The 21,730-nt window shown below is 39.0% G+C and overlaps 1 protein-coding gene across 1 annotated transcript; it reads left to right on the top strand.

Moving 5' to 3' along the window:
- The first annotated feature begins 7,113 nt into the window (after window positions 1-7,113).
- LOC120536456 (ubiquinol-cytochrome-c reductase complex assembly factor 2) lies at window positions 7,114-16,691 on the top strand. The gene is made up of 4 exons (XM_039764814.1): window positions 7,114-7,289; window positions 9,405-9,479; window positions 15,285-15,354; window positions 15,851-16,691. Exons 1-4 carry the CDS (start codon window positions 7,152-7,154, stop codon window positions 15,943-15,945), a joined length of 378 nt encoding a protein of 125 aa, XP_039620748.1. The 5' UTR covers window positions 7,114-7,151; the 3' UTR covers window positions 15,946-16,691.
- The last annotated feature ends 5,039 nt before the right edge of the window (window positions 16,692-21,730 follow it).

Genomic DNA, 21,730 nt, shown 5'->3' with positions numbered 1-21,730 from the left:
TGAGTTCTATTATGAATGCTGTTCATGCGCTGCATATTTCAAGGACACAGCCCGCTCTAATGGGCACTCAGGCCACATTACTGCAACCCTAAATAGCACAGTAAGAGGATACAGAAAGGCCTCACTTCTACGCAAAAGAAAATTAATTTTGTTGTTGAGTCTCAACGACAATCCAACCCATATGTTGTAACATAAACATTCATCATTATTATATACACCAGCATACACTACTGACATTACTACAACCCTGTGACATGCGGTGCAGTTCATGGCTGGTGACGCACAGGCTCCTTCAGAGTCAGATTTACAAAAAACTGTAGCTTATTCACTGTTCATTTGGCAGCATGCACATTGACTACTGGTTATGTTTCATATCTCATCAGCATTCTTTACACACACATAGAATGAAGGTCAGTAGGAACAAGACAGAATACATGTGTGTAAATGACAGGGAGGTCAGTGGAATGGTGAGGATGCAGGGAGTAGAGTTGGCGAAGGTGGATGAGATTAAATACTTGGGATCAACAGTACAGAGTAATGGAGATTGTGGAAGATGTGAAAAAGAGAGTGCAGGCAGGATGGAGAAGAGTGTCAGGAGTGATTTGTGACAGATGGATGTCAGCAAGAGTGAAAGGGAAGGTCTACAGGACAGTAGTGAGACCAGCTATGTTATATGAGTTGGAGACGGTGGCACTGACCAGAAAGCAGGAGACAGAGCTGGAGGTGGCAGAGTTAAAGATGCTAAGATTTGCATTGGGTGTGACGAGGATGGATAGGATTAGAAATGAGGACATTAGAGGATCAGCTCAGGTTGGACGTTTTGAAGACAAAGTCAGAGAGGCAAGATTGCATTGGTTAGGACATGTGCAGAGGAGAGATGCTGGGTATATTGGGAGAAGGATGCTAAGGATAGAGCCGCCAGGTAAGAGGAAAAGAGGAAGGCCTAAGAGAAGGTTTATGGATGTGGTGAGAGAGGACATGCAGGTGATGGGTGTAACAGAACAAGATGCAGAGGACAGAAAGATATGGAAGAAGATGATCCACTGTTGCTGCCCCTAACGGGAGCAGCCGAAAGAAAAAGAAGAGGTAAGGAACTTATTTGGCTGAGAAAGAAAGTTACATTTATAGCGATGAGAGAGAGCAGAGAGCACGCATTTGCTCCTCACCCTCCATGCATTCTAAATTTGCCATTACAATTCCACAATTCACACTCATTCAATACAAATGAAAATATAGAGTGGTGTATAAAAAACAGATTTCAATTTTGACCTTAATTGAAATATTTGGTTGTTTTAAAAACTTTTAATTCTGATGCTTTAATCAATTTGAATACAGACTGCAACAAAAGTATAACAAGAAAAACAAAATAATATTTTATTTAAGGTCAGAATTTAGTTTTTAAGTATTGGATTGTTTTTTTCTTAGTCTGATTCAATTTTTTATAAAATTGAAACCCGTTTATGTTCTTACCTTCACTTGTAAATGAAGTCCATGCGCCTATTCCTTCTCCACGAAAATGTCTGTCAATTTCTTGCAAAAGTCCTCCTTATTTTCCTTTAGTTTTAAAAGTCTTAATCTGACATTTTGGCAGTCAGTCGGAATAAAAAATAAAAATAAACAGACCGCTGCAGCGCACCTGACTTTCTGATATCGCTAACTTATTGGTGCCCACAGCCTCTGCATAGAAAAACAGCAACAATGATCACCTGCTGGGCTCATATGCACCTTTGGTGTGGCACGGTACTGTCTGCCTCACCTTCTGCCTTTTCACTACGGTTTTGTGCCCGATCAGCAAGACTAAATATGTCACACACATTCATTAAGGATACTGTATTAGCCAGACTGTGGAAAGTCAGAGTGTATAATAAACGTGCAAACATTATATTGGCGGCATAAAGGGAGACAGCAACAGGCACGCGCCACTCGCACACATCAACCCCGTGTGTGAAGGAGAGCGCAGTCAGTCCGAGGTGAGGGGAGGCTCGTCGCTACGCACCTCGTGTTGAACAGGAAAGTTCAGCGATTTTGACCAAAAAATGATCCAAGTAATTGGAATTACAGTATACAGAAAACACATTTATAGCACAGACCAGTGAACAAATTTATTTTACGTTATTATTATTAGTTTTTTTTTTTAGTTTTCATGCCTCCCCTGACCGCACGTCCCTGCTGCAACCCTAAATAGCACAGTAAGAGGATACAGAAAGGCCTCTCTCTCTACAAAAGAAAATTTATTTTGCTGTTGAGTTCTAATGGCAATCCAACCCATATGGTGTAACATAAGCATTCATCGTTTTTATATACGTTAGCAAACACTACTGAAGTGAACAACGTGTGCCTGCCATTCCTCTTTGACATCATAGTGACTCCACATCTACTGAATCCCAAACAATGAAGTAGTTTTCTTTTCAGAAACTGTCTTGAAGGTATGTTAGCTCCAAGATGAAGACTGTGGCTATCTACAAATCTCTCTGACCACTGTAAATAACACAATACAGCTACTTCAGTATCTTCACATGTTCAGCACCAGTAATCTCAATGCATTTTTCAATAATGCTGGTGATCGTGATGTCTACTATCTGGGTAGGATAGTGCCTATTGAAAATATCAGATATATTCACATTTTATTGTTATACAACATTTAACCACAGTGGTTTTAGTTTTGCATTTTTTAACATCAATCAATTAAAAAGACTGTTTAATGTGATTGAGTATTTTGTGTTTTATATTACAATGAGAAGTCAAGCAAAATGACTAAATATCTTCCACATGTTATTCTTTCAACACACAGTCACAAGCACCATCCAATATAGTAATTACTTCACTGTCCTCCAGGCAAGCCTTGACCTCTACCTCCCAACTCCAGCTCGGCTGGATGAGGTTGAACAGTTCCTTTTATGCCAGACCTGAGAGCACTTCTGGTGTCACATGATTACATCCTGGAAGCACCTCCGGGTCAGGCGGAATCTCCTTTAAATATGCAAGTCCTCACAGCTTCCTCTAGCAGCACATATGTACAACGACTACAATTCCCTAGGTGGCCTGCGGGTGTACAAATGGAAGCTCTACCCGAATGATAGTGCCATCTGACACTTTGGGGGACTTCATAGCCCCAATAGACAGTCCTTCAGGAAAGGAATCTGTGACTGCTCTGGTCGGGACGCCTGTCCACCCATATTCTTCCCTTTGGCCTCCCAGCTGGTTAGGGAACCACCCTCCTTCCTGTTTGGGATGCCATCCTGTCCACCTTGGCACCTACAACAATCACTAAATATACAAACTAAATATACAGTGGTGTGAAAAACTATTTGCCCCCTTCCTGATTTCTTATTCTTTTGCATGTTTGTCACACAAAATGTTTCTGATCATCAAACACATTGAACCATTAGTCAAATATGACACAAGTAAACACAAAATGCAGTTTTTAAATGATGGTTTTTATTATTTAGGGAGAAAAAATCCAAACCTACATGGCCCTGTGTGAAAAAGTAATTACCCCCTTGTTAAAAAATAACCTAACTGTGGTGTATCACACCTGAGTTCAATTTCGTAGTCACCCCCAGGCCTGATTACTGCCACACCTGTTTCAATCAAGAAATCACTTAAATAGGAGCTGCCTGACACAGAGAAGTAGACCAAAAGCACCTCAAAAGCTAGACATCATGCCAAGATCCAAAGAAATTCAGGAACAAATGAGAACAGAAGTAATTGAGATCTATCAGTCTGGTAAAGGTTATAAAGCCATTTCTAAAGCTTTGGGACTCCAGCGAACCACAGTGAGAACCATTATCCATAAATGGCAAAAACATGGAACAGTGGTGAACCTTCCCAGGAGTGGCCGGCCGACCAAAATTAGAAGGCAAATGTCCCATTACATCTGGCGTAAAAGGAACACAGCATTTCAGAAAAAGAACATCATACCAACAGTAAAATATGGTGGTGGTAGTGTGATGGTCTGGGGTTCTTTTGCTGCTTCAGGACCTGGAAGGCTTGCTGTGATAGATGGAACCATGAATTCTACTGTCTACCAAAAAATCCTGAAGGAGAATGTCTGGCCATCTGTTCGTCAACTCAAGCTGAAGCGATCTTGGGTGCTGCAACAGGACAATGACCCAAAACACACCAGCAAATCCACCTCTGAATGGTTGAAGAAAAACAAAATGAAGACTTTGGAGTGGCCTAGTCAAAGTCCTGACCTGAATCCAATTGAGATGCTATGGCATGACCTTAAAAAGGCGGTTCATGCTAGAAAACCCTCAAATAAAGCTGAATTACAACAATTCTGCAAAGATGAGTGGGCCAAAATTCCTCCAGAGCGCTGTAAAAGACTCATTGCAAGTTATCGCAAACGCTTGATTGCAGTTATTGCTGCTAAGGGTGGCCCAACCAGTTATTAGGTTCAGGGGGCAATTACTATTTCACACAGGGCCGTGTAGGTTTGGATTTTTTTTTCTCCCTAAATAATAAAAACCATCATTTAAAAACTGCATTTTGTGTTTACTTGTGTTATATTTGACTAATGGTTAAATGTGTTTGATGATCAGAAACATTTTGTGTGACAAACATGCAAAAGAATAAGAAATCAGGAAGGGGGCAAATAGTTTTTCAGCACAACCTTTTGCACAAGTTAACTACACATATCAGCGTAACCATTTCACCAGTTAACTACACGTATCAGCAAAATGTTTTAACTTGTTTACTACATGTATTAAGATAACCTTTTTAATCAGTTAACTATTGTGGCTCTGAAAGGGGACGCTCCAGCCCCCCAAATCCGACACAGACAGACACAGGCACAAGTCTAGCACAACACAAAGGCTTTTATTTGTGGGAAACTCTTTCCAAAGAGTTTCACACAACTGCAATACATAGTATAAAGCACCAAGGAGCACACATTACTTGTCTTCTTGTCTTTTCTTCCCCTGCTGTCTCTCTCTCTCTCTCTCTGCCTCTGTCCACCTCCACTCCTCCTCCAGCAAGCTTTGTCACCTTCCTCCTAACTCTGGCTCCTGGAGTAATGGCAGCTGGCTCCTTTTATGTAATACCCTGGAGTATTTCCGGTGTTTCATATGCTTGGTTTGGAAGCACTTTCAGGTAAGGTGGGAGCCCAACGAAGCAGGGCTCTGTAGGCCCTGCAGCATCCCCTGGTGGCACCCACAGGACCCAATAGGGCTGAGCAGCAGGACTCCATCTCCCATGAAGCCCTGAGGAAACCGATGGGGCTTCATCTAGCGTAACAGGGGAGATAATGTCCCCCAGCCTTTGATACTATTTGTCACACTACTCTTCTTAATAGATTATCTTTGATTGGTATTACCCAAACTCCATTAGATTGGTTCAGATCCTATCACTTAGGCCACACTCAGTTTGTTCAGCTTAAAACTTTCACATCCCAACCCACCGCTGTTACTTCAGGTGTCCCCCAGGGCTCTGTCTGTCCTGGGGCCCCTCCTTTTCATTATTTACCTCCTTCTCCTCTGCAATATCTTTCGTAAATATAACATTAGCTTCCACTGTTACGCTGATGACACCCAGCTCTTTTTTCCTTTCCATCTTCCTCACTTATTGATTGCATAGCAGAAATTAAATCCTGGTTTTCTTCAATTTTTCTTAAATTAAATAGTGACAAAACTGAGGTTCATTGGTACAAAATCAGCATTGTTCAAAACTGATAATTTCTCATTTGTTATCGATAATTCCTCGGTCTCCCCTTCCCCAGAGGTTAAGAGTCTGAGTGTCACCCTTAATAGTATTTCATCCTTTCAGTCCCACATCAATATCATCTCCCGGTCTGCATATTTCCACCTGCGTAACATTAATCATATTCGCCCCTCCCTCACTCCCCACACCACTGCTATCCTTGTTCATAGCCTCGTCACTTCTCGTCTGGATTATTGTAATTCCTTTTTCTTTGGTCTTTCTTGCAAATCTCTTTATACGCTTCAACTGCTCCAGAATTCAGCTGCCCGTATCATTACTAGAACCCCTCTATTCACCATATCACTCATGTCTTGCACCGACTTCACTGGCTCTCGGTCAAGTTCCGCATTGACTTCAAAATTCTTCTGTTAACTTTTAAGGCTATCCACAACCTTGCCCCTCCATATCTGTCTGACCTCCTGCACATTGCAATTCCCTCCCACATCCTTAGTTCCTCTTCTTCCATCCACTCAACTGTCCCCTTCGTCCGTCTTACCACCATGGGGAGCAGAGAAACTGCATTCAGTTGCTCTGCTCCCCGGTTCTGTAACTCATTATCTTCCGAGCTTAGAAATATTGAATCATTCTCAATTTCAAATCTAAACTTAAAACTCATTTGTTTAAGACTGATTTTTCTCTTTGACTACAATTGCTCTGTCTGATTTTATATTTTAGTTTTGTTAATAATGTGTGTTTTCTCTATTGTTCAGTTTCTATTGTTCGGTGTCCTTCAGTGTTTAGAAAGGCACCTATGAATAAATAAAATGTATTTTATTATTATTATTATTAAAATAAAAAAAATAAAAAATAAAAATAGTAATTTAAAATATTTTAGTACAAATGTACTAAAGGTAACTTGCTTGACAACATACTTTACTTGGACAGGTGATAAGATATTTCTGTACAATAGTTTTTTCAACAGTTTTTATTAAGCATGAAAATGACTAAATGATAAAGAATTGGTGGATCTGATGGGGGTTGACTGAAGTACCTAGCAACCCTGGCATGGAATTTGGGGCACCAATGCGATATCTTCACCTACATCACCCTTACTAGAAGCAATGCTACACAATGATAACATTTTTAAATTACCTTTGCCAAATAAAACGTGAGTTACCTAGCGTAATTCTCTCTGTGCTTCTCAGGTCACGAAATCATAGAATTTCTGAGTATTACTTTGTGTTTTTCAGTTATTTCCCTAGATGTTTGCCAATCACCTGGCAAGGGAAGGTGAAATTCATTGTAAAAGGGCGTTAAGTTGTTAATTATTATTATTAACTGCTATCTCTTAAGCACACGCCTGCATAACTTTTGTACCTTCCAAAGAGTAGCATCAATAGCGGCGACATAGCAGCCATTACAGATGCCCGATTATTACTCATGCTTTTGACGGAGTTGTAAAAGAATGTGTAGTTTATCCCTCGCCGCACTCCGTACCAAGCATTCGAAAAATGGCCGCCACCCGTTACCGAAGGTTTCTGCGGCTCTGCGAAGAATGGCCGAGAGATGCCTCGAAGCAGGATCGAGATTTGGGTACATTTATGAGGCAACGAATAGCAGTTGCGTTCCGCGAAGGAGAAAACACACAGGTACATTATATTGGAAGGCGCGACGATAACCGAAATTTCGTTTTTGGGAAACATCAGACTAACTTTAAAGTAGCCAAGGTTACGAAAATAACTTCCGGGGCAATAGGTTGACCTTGCATAAATAATCCCGCGTTACCCCTTATGACATTTATTTATTTATTTGTGTGTGTGTCTCCCTGGAGTTTTGTTTGTGTTAACCCACTCTGTTTATTGTTTTAAATTGGCATTACAGGATTTTAAAATGCTCCTGAAATTCAAGTAAAACACTCATTTCATTATACACATTACATTTACACAGTGCTAACATACAAGGTGCTTGAATTACTTTGTTAGGCAGACTTGTCCTCCTTACTTAATTAAATGTTTAAGCTATAATCGTGCTAAGGGCGCTCGCGAACGTGGAATATCATCGGAATATTATGCTTTTCGTAATGAACACATTTTCAAATTTCTAAGTGTGTGCTGCACGGATCGATTCTTTTACTGCTATACTGTATGAGTGAAACATAAAGATTGTGTTCAAATCACGATTCTGATTAAACACAATTTGCATAATTAACGGGTTCTAGTAAAGTGGAATACCATTTGTGCCAAAACTAAAACAAGTAAAATGGGAATTACGAAATAATCACATGTAAAAGTACAGCGATATATGTACATTTTAATAAATTGTGAAACGCGTATTTAAGTCAACTAATTATTATGAAATTGAATGTCATAATTGTATTATGATTATGGGAGATATTTCAAAATTGCATTATTTTTAAAGACCGCTTTTATTTCACAGTTCGACATTTCCAAATAGCAGTTTTAAATCCAAAACTATTTATTTCAGAGCGCCACGTTCTAATGGAATATTACACATGCCAATGTAAATGCGGTCCAATTTGTTAACACATATTGCAATGCAATGCTTATGCACATGCTGCGTTTAATTCTGGTAAGGTTTAATTGTGTTATAATTAAAGCTATATCAACCAAATGATCGATTGCTTTTTATTACAGTATGCAATTTTTCAGTTCATGTACATAAATTTCATATCATAACTAAAACCAAAGCAAATATTTTGATTAGTAGCTGAATGGATTGCATTTCTGTTCAAGACCAGACATTAATCATACCAAAAGTGAATGTAATCAAATGGCCAGTTAGCATCATAAAGTGGGGCAAAGAAAATGAACAGCAGAGGTAAGAGTCGTTCCAGTCACAGGTGTGTTCACCCAGCAAAGATCAGAATCAGGGAGGCGACTGTTGAGCACACATAATGATGCTGAAACTTGACCGAGATGCTCCTGAGCTGCCAGACAAGTTCCCTCTGGTAGGTGCCTGTTGCCAGAAAGCTAAAGTTATTTAAACCAGAATATGAACTTAGGACAGTCCGCCTTTCTGATGCCGCGGCCATTTCTGCACATAAGTCTGAGAGAATGGCTCTTGGTAACCTAAATCGGCTCATCAGTGGGTAGGCATTGCAGTGCCACACCACTTAGAGCATTTAACAAATTTTATGTAGATTTCTGTCAAGTTGTGGTGCTTGTACAGTTTTCTTTAGTGACCAATTTATTTTTAAATTTTTGTCCAGCAAATGCTCTACAGCTGTCACGTGACGGCCACCCTGGATTCATTGCTAATATCATAAAAACATATGGCTAAATAGTGGGGAAGCACCCTTAATATCCACAACTTTTTCCAACATGAACATCACATCATCAGTTCTTACAGATAGGATTTGCAGTTTTTTAAAGAAAGGATTTTCAAAGCTGTAGTAAATGTGCGTTCAATGCCTCACAGTGACTATGAAGACATACATTTTTATTTTCTTTCTTGTTGTTCATTCTGGTGTGAGTTTAGACTCGTGTGTGTACATTTATTTATTTACCTATTTATGTATTTACTGAAAGAGCTCCTGTAAAAAGCCAACTTTTCTCCTGGGGACAAATAAAGTTCTATGTATCTAATACTTTTATAACCCTGTGCTGGTTAAGGTACTTTGCAGTGGTGTGCCAAAAATCTTGAACAAATCTATGTATGCTTCTTTATATGTATTTGTGTTTGCCAGTTCATATAATACACACAATAGAAGAACCACTTCACTTACCTTATTCTACTTTTTTCAGATTGCAGACCCAGAGAAGTGTGATCAAATGTATGAGAGTTTAGCTCGTATTAACTCCAATTTTTACAAGAGCAAGGTAAGTGTAATTGGGGGAAAAAAAAAAATAATGTAAAAATAGCTTTACCTGACTCATATTGAAATCTAAATCATTTGTCACTTTGTAAGATGTTGTGATGGCAGGGAACAAAATGTGGCACAGGAGATGTAGTGGAACTAGTTTGGTGCTAACACAAAGAAACTCACTGGAGGGGGATTTAAACCAACATAAAGTGCAGGGCAGTGTTTGTTAGGTTGGGTGGGGTGGCAGGATGAAAGGCTGTAGCACCTCGAGAGAATGTGGTGCGACATGGGAGGAACACTGTAATGTTTTTATTAGTTTAAATGTGGATGACACTGGTATACAGCGCAGCTAAGCAAGTTTAGACTATATTACAGCTGTTTTACAATTAGAGCACAGACATGGCTGTCACGTAATGAGGTTTAGAGTATAGTGCATTAGCTACTACACCACAGTTGTGAGCACATAACATTCCTCCACGATGTTACATGTCAGTTGCCAGAAATTCCCATTCAGGGAAAATTAAAGACCACAGAGGATGGGCAGAATATCTTCTGGTCTGCAGGAAGCAGCACTAGTTTCAAGTCAGGAGAGGCTGGAACCATTTTGCACTTTCAAAGGTGAGCACTGGCAGAGCTAGACACAATTATATAGCCTATTAGAAGGCATCAAGCAGTCCCTGAATGGCAGGACTGTGGCCGTATTGCACTTTTAAGGCAGGCAGCCAATAGTGTCTCTTAGAGACTTGGCTTTTTTATGGAGTCTGATGTCCATGTAACAAAAGAAAGGTCACTTCTAATCCCAGGAGGCGGTTTAAAGCCAGAATGTTTAGCTTATGGTAGAAGTATGAGGTAAGCTGTGACCAGCAAGGTTATTACAGTTTTGCCTTTTTATTTCTATATTATTTTTGATTTCACTTGGAAATTTAGCTTAGTTTTAGTTTTCCTGCATCATGTATTTTTAGTTTCAATGTAGTTTTTATTTCACAAAGACATTTCGATTATATTAATTTCAGTTTTAGTAATTATGGTAGCGTTAAAGAACTACTATACATTTTAGTTTTGTGTCATAATCAGACAGAACTTTACACTTAACAGGTTCTGGATATGATATGAATGTAATGTTAATGGAAGCTTGCTACACTACATGGTTTACTATCTGGTTTTGTTTTTGGCTGATAAAAACAAGCATAATCAAAACCAGATACTGAAGAATATGAACACTTTTATAACTTTTAAAATATTTTCTATGTCATTTGTGCTGAACAAATGTGCGCTGACTGTTGGCACGTTTCATCTTTTCCTTTTCTTGCCCAGAATGGGCCAATTTGTGATAGAATTTAGGTGAATTTTAACGTTTGAGGGGATTTTCTTACTCTAAATGTCTACAGCACACAACATATTCTGCTGCAAGACAGTGTGCTTACAATTAATGCCTTCAATAAAGTATTCAAAAATCTCCCATACTGGGCTTTATTTTCTAATAGCAGTATTGGTCTCAGTTTCCATCACAAGCACATCAAATATATAGACAGAATTTTGCCACCTGCAGGCCTGAAAAGATATCAAAAATTAGAAAATGTACTGTACTGCAGTCTGACAGGCGTGATCATGAAAATCATGCGGGCTTAGGAAGAACAGAGTTGTTAGGCTTGAATCAGTGCGCAGAACCCACCTAGCTGTATTGAGGGAAACAAAGAAAAACAAGCATGTAGTGCTGATTAGGGGCAATGAGACTTGAATAGCTCATGCAAAAAAACAATAAACCCTTATTGAGCAGAGAAAGAGCAGGTAATAGGGAGTACGGACAGCCACAAAATGAGTGAAACAGCATCTGAGATTAGGAGTGATATATATATTTTCCAGACTCGCTTATCCAGAGCAGGATCTCTGAAACCTGGAGCCTGTACCTGCAGCTTTGGATGCAATGTAGAAAAAATCCCTGGACCGGTGCCAGCCTATTGCAACAATAATATACAGTGCATCCGGAAAGTATTCACAGCGCATCACTTTTTCCACATTTTGTTATGTTACAGCCTTATTCCAAAATGGATTAAATTCATTTTTTTCCTCAGAATTCTACACACAACACACCATAATGACAACATGAAAAAAGTTTACTTGAGGTTTTTGCAAATTTATTAAAAATAAACAAAACTGAGAAAGCACATGTACATAAGTATTCACAGCCTTTGCAATGAAGCTCAACATTGAGCTCAGGTGCATCCTGTTTCCCCTGATCATCCTTGAGATGTTTCTGCAGCTTAATTGGAGTCCACCTGTGGTAAATTCAGTTGATCGAACATGATTTGGAAAGGCACACACCTGTCTATATAAGGTCCCACAGTCGACAGTTCATGTCAGAGCACAAACCAAGCATGAAGTTAAAGGAATTGTCTGTAGACCTCCAAGACAGGATTGTCTTGAGGCACAAATCTGGGGAAGGTTACAGAAAAATTTCTGCTGCTTTGAAAGTCCCAATGAGCACAGTGGCCTCCATCATCCGTAAGTGGAAGAAGTTCAAAACCACCAGGACTCTTCTAGAGCTGGCCGGCCATCTAAACTGAGCGATCGGGGCAGAAGGGCCTTAGTCAGGGAGGTGACCAAGAACCCGATGGTCACTCTGTCAGAGCTCCAGAGGTCCTCTGTGGAGAGAGGAGAACCTTCCAGAAGGACAACCATTTCTGCAGCAATCCGCCAATCAGGCCTGTATGGTAGAGTGGCCAGACGGAAGCCACTCCTTAGTAAAAGGCACATGGCAGTCCGCCTGGAGTTTGCCAAAAGGCACCTGAAGGACTCTCAGACCATGAGAAACAAAATTCTCTGGTCTGATGAGGCAAAGATTAAACTCTTTGGTGTGAATGCCAGGTTTCACGTTTGCAGGAAACCAGGCACCGCTTATCACCAGGCCAATACCATCCCTACAGTGAAGCATGGTGGTGGCAGAATCATGCTGTAGGGATGTTTTTCAGCGGCAGGAAGTGGGAGACTAGTCAGGATAAAGGGAAAGATGACTGCAGCAATGTACAGAGACATCATCGATGAAAACCTGCTCCAGAACGCTCTTGACCTCAGATTGGGGCGACGGTTCATCTTTCAGCAGGACAACGACCCTAAGCACACAGCCAAGATATCAAAGGAGTGGCTTCAGGACAACTCTGTGAATGTCCTTAAGTGGCCCAGCCAGAGCTCAGACTTGAATCCGATTGAACATCTCTGGAGAGATCTTAAAATGGCTGTGCACCGACGCTTCCCATCCAACTTGATGGAGCTTGAGAGGTGCTGCAAAGAGGAATGGGCGAAACTGGCCAAGGATAGGTGTGCCAAGCTTGTGGCATCACATTCAAAAAGACTTGAGGCTGTAATGGCTGCCAAAGGTGCATCGACAAAGTGTTGAGCAAAGGCTGTGAATACTTATGTACATGTGCTTTCTCAGTTTTTTTATTTTTAATAAATTTGCAACAACCTCAAGTAAACTTTTTTCACGTTGTCATTATGGGGTGTTGTGTATAGAATTCTAAAGAAAAAAATGAATTTAATCCATTTTGGAATAAGACTGTAACATAACAAAATGTGGAAAAAGTGATGCGCTGTGAATACTTTCCAGATGCACTGTATATATATATATATGGAATACGTATGACATGGCTAATGTTAAGAGTAAAAAGAGTATGATATTTCAGCTATCTATTTTAAGAGAGATTTTTAAATTTTTAAAACTTAATTCTGTTACTGGATTATTTTCACAATACTGTATCAGGTAATTTCAGCTGTGAATGTAAACCAAAAAAAAAATGCAGAATAAATATAAAAACAATTTAGTAGGGGTAGTTTTTCACCACTTGGCAGACTCTTTTCACCTACCTACCTGCAGTTCAGTAGAGACATTGCCAGCTCAGCAATTTTACAAGGTTTATATTGTTTCATTGTTAACCAGTCTTTTTAAAGCAAAAGTGATTAGTCAGCAACATTATGCCGATCTTGTATGTTGACCTTGTCAGTCTCTCGATCAGTGCCGTATTATTTTCAAAAAGGATTTCTCCTGTGCGAAGTGGTGGGTGAATTATTGTCAACAAAATGCAGACACGTGAGAAATAATCTGAAACGTTACTCACACGTGATTTTTCTGTCCATACAGTAAAGGTTTTATTGACCAGCACATTCCGACTACAGACATTCAAAGCTCACAATAACTGACATCAGACTCATGCAGCATAGAATTTGGCTTTGTGTGTGCTGCTCTATTTATTTCTGTGTACATACTGTATCTTGGACTCAGACAGAATTACAGCGAACATGCCGCAGTTTATGAACAGACTGAACTTCTGTAAGGGAGTATCTGTACCTAATACTCCTCTCTTCAGTCCTGGAGATCCAATGAACGGCAGCTTTGAAAGCACATTCAAAGGAAAACCATCACCTTGGTATTCTTCACTAACACTTGAACCAGAATCAGTCATGCTGTCACTATCAGCTCCTGAAGAACTGTCACTATTCTCGTACAGTAAATCACTTTCTTCTTCAGACCCTTTATGCGCCAGTATTCACCATGCTTTGTCACTGCAAATGCTATGTCAACACCAGCCCTCCTTCACAAGCCTACATTCTGTGGATGAATTTATGCGGGTGGCACATAGTGGATGAATTTCTCTTTTAAAGTAAATAAAGTTATAAGGGTTAAAGACTAACGGCAGGAATATTTATTCAAAAAACTAATATGAAATTCTTATTAATATATTTTGATTAATTTCAAGACCTCTGCAGCCAAGGTTAGCCCTTGCTCAAGTCTGGTTGTTACAAAAACTAGACATACTTTTAGTAAATTATTTAATTTCAGTTAGTCTTTTCAGCTACTTTAGTAGTTTTGTTTACTTTTAGTTTTTCATTTTGGTTTTGATGTTTTATTTCAGTTTACTAAAATGTTTTTTTTTTTTTATTAATAGTTTCAGTTTTGATTTTAGTATTAGTTAATTATAATAACCTTGGTGACAAGTACTATTTTAGTGAGAAGACTAGAGTTTTAAGTGAGCCATTATGGAGGAGTAAGAGAATGCTTACATTAGAGTTGAGTAAGTAAACGAGGCCTCCCCACCCTAAAATAGGCTTAGTAAGGCTCAGAGGTGGATGCTTTTCCTGTATTAGGCTTTGTATTTTGCATTTTTGTGTTTTATTAGTTTCTTAAACTCTGTCTTATTATGGGGCAGAGTGGTGGCTCTGAGGTTAGGGATCTGCGCCGGCAATCAGAAGGTTGCCAGTTCAAATCCCGTAAACCCCGGGAGTGACTATACTACGTTTGGGCCGTTGAGCAGGCACCTTAACCTGCAATTACTTTGTCCTGGGTCTGACATTAACTTGGCAGGATTGGCACTGAAGCCACTGTAACAAACCTCACTCTCTTCCAGTGTGGTGCTGAGGTGTCACCCACTGCACTCGGGTCCCAATCCAGGTGGTTTGACATGTGATGGGTGTGGCAATGCACCATCAGCGCATGCTCCCAACCTCTCTTTGTCTTATTATGATTTGGGCCTCCTTGTGCTCAATCCAGTTCTAAAAATTGCATGAAGTTTTCCCATTCCTGTCACACAAATTTGTTTTGGATGAAAAAAAAAAAAAATCAATTTTAGTTTGTTTTACTAAGACTAATTTATAATGTTTTTCAAGAGTTAATAAATGTATGCTGGCTTCAAATGTAAAATATAAATTACATCACAGAAAAGTCACTATTGTGCTGACAGAAAACTTGGTATTTTGTATAATTTAGTGCATAATATTTTCATATACAGTATTCAAATGATTGTACTAAATCCCAAATTTGTTTATTTAGTTTCCCAGGTTTCAAGATACCAACTTCACTGGTGTCACAGCTGAGGAGTGCAGAATGGTGCTAAACACAGGTGAGAGTTTGGTTTGTTGATGTCTTTCTGTGGGTGTTGTGTTGTTAAATATTTTACTGTTCAATGGTTCAGTGTATCAAAGTCTTTTTTGGCTCATGAAGGACCTTTGTGATGCCATAGGAAATAAACATTGGTTGTTAAAGGACTTTTTTTTTAGACAGTTGCTATAAGGATTTAATTTAACTCATAGTTGTTTGCACTATGCTGTACAACTAGTGACTCTAAGATTTCACATAAGGCTTCACTTAATTCTAGCTGCTGGACCTTACTTCCTTAAACATATCAAATCAATTAGTTAATAATTAATTACATTCATATAGCAATTTTCTAACCTACTCAAATTACCTATTTAAGCTTTGTTCATATTGCATTCCCATAAGCAAGATCTTTTAAAAATTAAATGTATCCTTCCTGCATCTTAAAACTGCTGATTTTAAATATGTATGAAAATATACCAAATAACCTTCATCAATATATATATTATTTTCTTTCACAGACAACTTGCAACAAATAGAAGATGCAAAAAAAGGAATATGGAAGAAACTAAAAGATAAATTTTCCAAGCCTCCAGAAGAGGGCAGTAAAGACTGATGTATTCTGCACTTCACATGTAGTGTCAGTCCAGGAAGAACTCTGTCATTAGCATCAATAAAAGTGAGAAAGGAAAACAATATATCATTTTCCAGGTTTATAGGTTTATTACAATCAGGTGTATGGAGTAAAGTGAAAGAAACATATCGCCACTCTCTGGCACATTGATTACTGAGTAGAACTACTTTGCCTTCCTTACCTGAAAAATCAGAGAAACATTTTTCATTGACATGTATATTTTAAAAAAGTGAATACCCTAACCACAGGAGCTAGCAGTAAAACAATGGAACAGCTAGCAATATGTTTGATAATGAGACTGCAGTTTCAAAGTAGCCTACTTATTCTGGACCACGGAAAGGGGAAAAAGACACAATTCCCTGTAAGCTGCCTTACAAGGAAGTAAGATGACTAGAAATTACCAGTGTAGTTCACCTTTGAGGTTTTCAACCACAATGAATTGTTTAGCCTCAACTATAATATTTCCAGCTAAGATGGACAGTGTTTAAAGGGTGTTCTCTAAGAGCTAAATACTGTATCTACAACTATCTACCTGCAGCGATAGCTGTTGTGCAGTGTGCTTGGTGACCTTATTGTCCTTTTCATGCTTAGTCACACATTTGTTACATCACACTGTGCCATGTTAAAATTATCAGGCAATTCTGTTGAAAGAATAATCATGGAAAATGAGTAAAGAAAATAACATGCCAAAATGATCCAAAAATAAATGCAATTTATTATACTAAACATTTCAAGCCCATGCCTTTTGTCAGTCCAATGTCAATCTAATAAACTAATATGCATAATAAATATGCTCCTCATAAAATGTTAGCTTGAACATTGTGGCTATAGTCAAATTCTGGTATACCCAGTGCAAGAAGAGCAGCAAGTTTACATTTTTGTCTTTTTTTGTCAGGGTTTCTCCTTACACCCCATAGTTTGACCCCTTGCAGAAATGAGATGATTGGTTCTTAAATAAGGCTTTTTTTATTATTAAATACAATGTTGTGTAATCATTTCACTTAAGAATTATTGTTTTGTACAAAGTACAGTGAAACTCTTGTATGCTCTTTTCACTACACTGCCACCCTTTGCAACTCCGTATTAATCTATAATCGCCAAACTTCACTTTCTCCTGGAGTTACCATGAAATGTTTAACCAAGGTTGAACCAGTGGGACAGTATTCATCGCAGTTTTCATTGCCAACATTCTTATATGGATTACCTATGCGCCTGTACCGTGTTTTGTCTCCTTCATTCCAGAGGAATCGTCAGGGCTGTCTCTGCCACCGACAGGGAAGGCATAGTGGCCTGTTGGTTAGACTGAAATCTGCCTTGGCATCTTCTCCAGGACCACTAGCTGGACATTTTTCAGGTCGGTACCTTTTGTATCGTCACTTGGAACCTTGTTACAACTCTCTTCCACCTGTTCCTACGGAAGAGGAGTCAATGCCTGTCCAGTGTTTCTCGCCCCAAGTTTGGAGCATCAGGGTGAATCACCACGACCTCTGACCTACTTGTCATGCTCAGCAAGCAGCCCGGTTACAACAAAGACTGCGTTTGTGAATGTACGATCCTTAAATAATAAAATATTTATTTTTGCTTCACTTTTTTTTAAACGTCCCACAGACTGAATTTACTTTGTATGACTAAGACCTGGATGGGTGTTGAAGATTCCAGTTCTTTTATAAAAAACTTTTACCACTGGACTGTATTTATTATAATACACCAAGAACATTGGGTTGAGGAGGTGGAGTTGCCTCCTTTAAAAAAAAAAAAAAACAACAACTTAACTGCTGGCACTTGTTTTGAGTTATGTATTCCAGCTTTGAACTAAATATCTTTCAGCTTGAAACAACTGACCCTGCCTGCCTAAATCATAAGGATTTTATTAATGAGTTTTCTGACATTTTATCTGGTCTTATGTTAAAATATGTTCGTGTGGGGGAATTCAATATGTGTGTGTTGTCTTAATAAGCTAATAGGCTAGCGACTTTTTACATTTTCTTGATTCTTTTACTTTAGTTCAGTTTGTTACTGGTCCTGCTCATAAATCGGGCCACACGCTTGCTTTTGTCCTTAATGATTAATATGGAATTAAGTGACACAGTGCTTTCTGATCACGTGCCTACAGTGGTGTGAAAAACTATTTGCCCCTTTCCTGATTTCTTATTCTTTTGCATGTTTGTCACACAAAATGTTTCTGATCATCAAACACATTTAACCATTAGTCAAATATAACACAAGTAAACACAAAATGCAATGTTTTTAAATGATGGTTTTTATTATTTAGGGAGAAAAAAAAATCCAAACCTACAAACCTGTGTGAAAAAGTAATTGACCCCTGAACCTAATAACTGGTTGGGCCACCCTTAGCAGCAATAACTGCAATCAAGCGTTTGCAATAACTTGCAATGAGTCTTTTACAGCGCTCTGGAGGAATTTTGGCCCGCTCATCTTTGCAGAATTGTTGTAATTCAGCTTTATTTGAGGGTTTTGTAGCATGAACCGCCTTTTTAAGGTCATGCCATAGCATCTCAATTGGATTCAGGTCAGGACTTTGACTAGGCCACTCCAAAGTCTTCATTTTGTTTTTCTTCAGCCATTCAGAGGTGGATTTGCTGGTGTGTTTTGGGTCATTGTCCTGTTGCAGCACCCAAGATCGCTTCAGCTTGAGTTGACTAACAGATGGCCGGACATTCTCCTTCAGGATTTTTTGGTAGACAGTAGAATTCATGGTTCCATCTATCAAAGCAAGCCTTCCAGGTCCTGAAGCAGCAAAACAACCCCAGACCATCACACTACCACCACCACCATATTTTACTGTTGGTATGATGTTCTTTTTCTGAAATGCTGTGTTCCTTTTACGCCAGATGTAACAGGACATTTGCCTTCCAAAAAGTTCAACTTTTGTCTCATCAGTCCACAAGGTATTTTCCCAAAATTCTTGGCAATCATTGAGATGTTTCTTAGCAAAATTGAGACGAGCCCTAATGTTCTTTTTGCTTAACAGTGGTTGGAAATCTGCCATGCAGGCCGTTTTTGCCCAGTCTCTTTCTTATGGTGGAGTCGTGAACACTGACCTTAATTGAGGCAAGTGAGGCCTGCAGTTCTTTAGACGTTGTCCTGGGGTCTTTTGTGACCTCTCGGATGAGTCGTCTCTGCGCTCTTGGGGTAATTTTGGTCGGCCGGCCACTCCTGGGAAGGTTCACCACTGTTCCATGTTTTTGCCATTTGTGGATAATGGCTCTCACTGTGGTTCGCTGGAGTCCCAAAGCTTTAGAAATGGCTTTATAACCTTTACCAGACTGATAGATCTCAATTACTTCTGTTCTCATTTGTTCCTGAATTTCTTTGGATCTTGGCATGATGTCTAGCTTTTGAGGTGCTTTTGGTCTACTTCTCTGTGTCAGGCAGCTCCTATTTAAGTGATTTCTTGATTGAAACAGGTGTGGCAGTTATCAGGCCTGGGGGTGGCTATGTAAATTGAACTCAGGTGTGATACACCCCAGTTAGGTGATTTTTTAACAAGGGGGCAATTACTTTTTCACACAGGGCCATGTAGGTTTGGATTTTTTTCTCCCTAAATAATAAAAAACATCATTTAAAAAACTGCATTTTGTGTTTACTTGTGTTATATTTGACCAATGGTTAAATGTGTTTGATGATCAGAAACATTTTGTGTGACAAACATGCAAAAGAATAAGAAATCAGGAAGGGGGCAAATAGTTTTTCACACCACTGTATTTTATTTGAAGTTTCTATGAATCATTATTTGCCTAAACTCAGTTCCCTCGCATGTTGTCGGCGGAGGATTACTTCCTCCACGGCTAGGTATTTTGGGGTTAAATTTGATGCTGATGTCCATTTTGTCATGATACTGAGGAGCTCACCTATCTTTTTCATTCAACCTGTCTAAATATATTGTTCACTGTTACCACTCTTAAATCTTGGCAACCTAAGTTAAAATCCGAACCCTGGCTGAATGACATTACTCGATTAGCCAGACGTGAATGTTGGAAGGCTGAGAGGAAATGGAAGAAGGATGGGCTTCAGGTATCTTTCGACATGTTGAAGGGAGGTTTGGTCAGATACCAGTCAATTTTTAAGGCAGAAAAGTCTAAATGCATTTCCAATATTGTTTGTAAGAACTGCCGCAACCATGGTATGCTCTTTAACACCAGATTCATAAGCTGGACCCCCTCCACCGATGCCTGCAAGGAATTCTTGCACTATTTTGTGAACATTTAGAAAATCTGGCTTCATAGTACTGAGTCTGGCCTTTTAAAAGTTTTTAATGATCTTTTAATTACTGACTATGGCAATTCTGTGATTCTTGTTCTTTTAGACTTAACAGCAGTCTTTGGTATTGACCTCTCGCTTGGAGCATTATGTTAGTCTTAAGGGCTCTGCACTAGGCTGGTTTAAATCACACCTATGCAATACAAGTTTTTCTGTTACCATTGGTTGGTGATTGTACATCATCCTCAGTACCATTTGTTTGTGGCATTTCTCATGGTTCAATTTTGGGCCCTCTCCTCTTTTCTTTGTATATTCTCCCTTTAGGGTCCATTTTAAGAAAACATGGCATTTCTTTTCACTGCTATGCCGACGATACCCAAATATGCTTGCCTCTAAACTGCAACAATAGTAATCAGGTAAAATTATTATTAGATTGTTTGGAGGACATTAAAGTATGAATAGCCACAAATTTCTTAAGTTTTAATGAGAGTAAAACAGAGGTTCTTATATTTCATCCAAGTGGAACTTGTTGTCTTGGCCCACTGGAACCTTTTGTGAAGACGTCGGTTAAGAAAATTGGGAGTAATCATGGATGGGGATTTTAAAATGGCTGGCCAAATTAATTCATTTATTAAGTCTAGTTTCATTCACCTGAGATTCCAATCCAAGGTAAAGGCTGTTTTGTCTTTTGAGAAAGTCATACAGGCTTTTATCTCATCACACCTTCACTATTGTAATGCCCTTTATTTTGGGGTTAGTCAGGCTTCTTTCTCCTGCCTCCAATTGGATCAGAATGCCACAGCCCATCTAAAAAATGTGATCATATTACCCTAATATTCAAGGCATTACATTGGCTTCCTGTTAAGTATAGGATTCATTTTAAGATTCTTATAATTACCTTTAAAGTTTTAAAATGTCTGGCCCCTGGATATTTATCTGACCTGATTAGCCCCTACATTTCCTGCTGGGTCTCTGAGATCTGTTGAGCACACGAAGGGCCGTTTTCTCTCCTGACTCTGAAATTATGGAACATGTTACCTTTAAATATTTGGGTGGATCCTTCATTATTGATTTTTAAATCTCTTCTAAAAGCTCATTTTTACTGTTTGGCTTTTAATTCACCTTAGTGGTTTATTTCCTCCCTTGTGCCATTTTCATTTTTGTATTTGTCCCTGTCGTTATTTTTATATTTATTGGTTATTGTCCTTCTACAGCACTTTGGCTTCAACTCTGTTGTTTTAAAGTTCCTTATAAATAAACGTTTGATGAATCTCATGCAGTAGACTATATAAAATAACACAGAATGTAAGAAAAGCATCATTAGGAAAAAATAATTCTACGATATGAGCTACACATCTGTCTGTTATTACAAGCCATGGCAGAACATAACTCAAAAGTAGGATCCCTGGGCCCGAGCCAATGAAAATCTCAATCGAGATCCACTAAAGCTCCATTAGACCCTGATCTGATCATAGCATATGTGTACTTTGATGACTCCCGACCAGTCCTAAATGACCAGCACCTTGTTATTGCCCTGTTAGCAAAA

This window comes from Polypterus senegalus, chromosome 10 (assembly GCF_016835505.1).
Source record: "Polypterus senegalus isolate Bchr_013 chromosome 10, ASM1683550v1, whole genome shotgun sequence".
NCBI lineage: Eukaryota > Metazoa > Chordata > Cladistia > Polypteriformes > Polypteridae > Polypterus > Polypterus senegalus.
Note: the sequence above shows the minus strand (reverse complement) of the source record. Positions and strands in the feature narration are given on the sequence as shown.

Excerpts from the sequence above, each read along its gene's own strand:
- LOC120536456 (XM_039764814.1), top strand. The coding sequence starts at position 7,152 with ATGGCCGCCACCCGTTACCGAAGGTTTCTGCGGCTCTGCGAAGAATGG. Across the intron at positions 9,480-15,284 it reads CCAATTTTTACAAGAGCAAG|TTTCCCAGGTTTCAAGATAC; the intron begins GTAAGTGTAATT and ends TTGTTTATTTAG. Across the intron at positions 15,355-15,850 it reads CAGAATGGTGCTAAACACAG|ACAACTTGCAACAAATAGAA; the intron begins GTGAGAGTTTGG and ends TTTCTTTCACAG.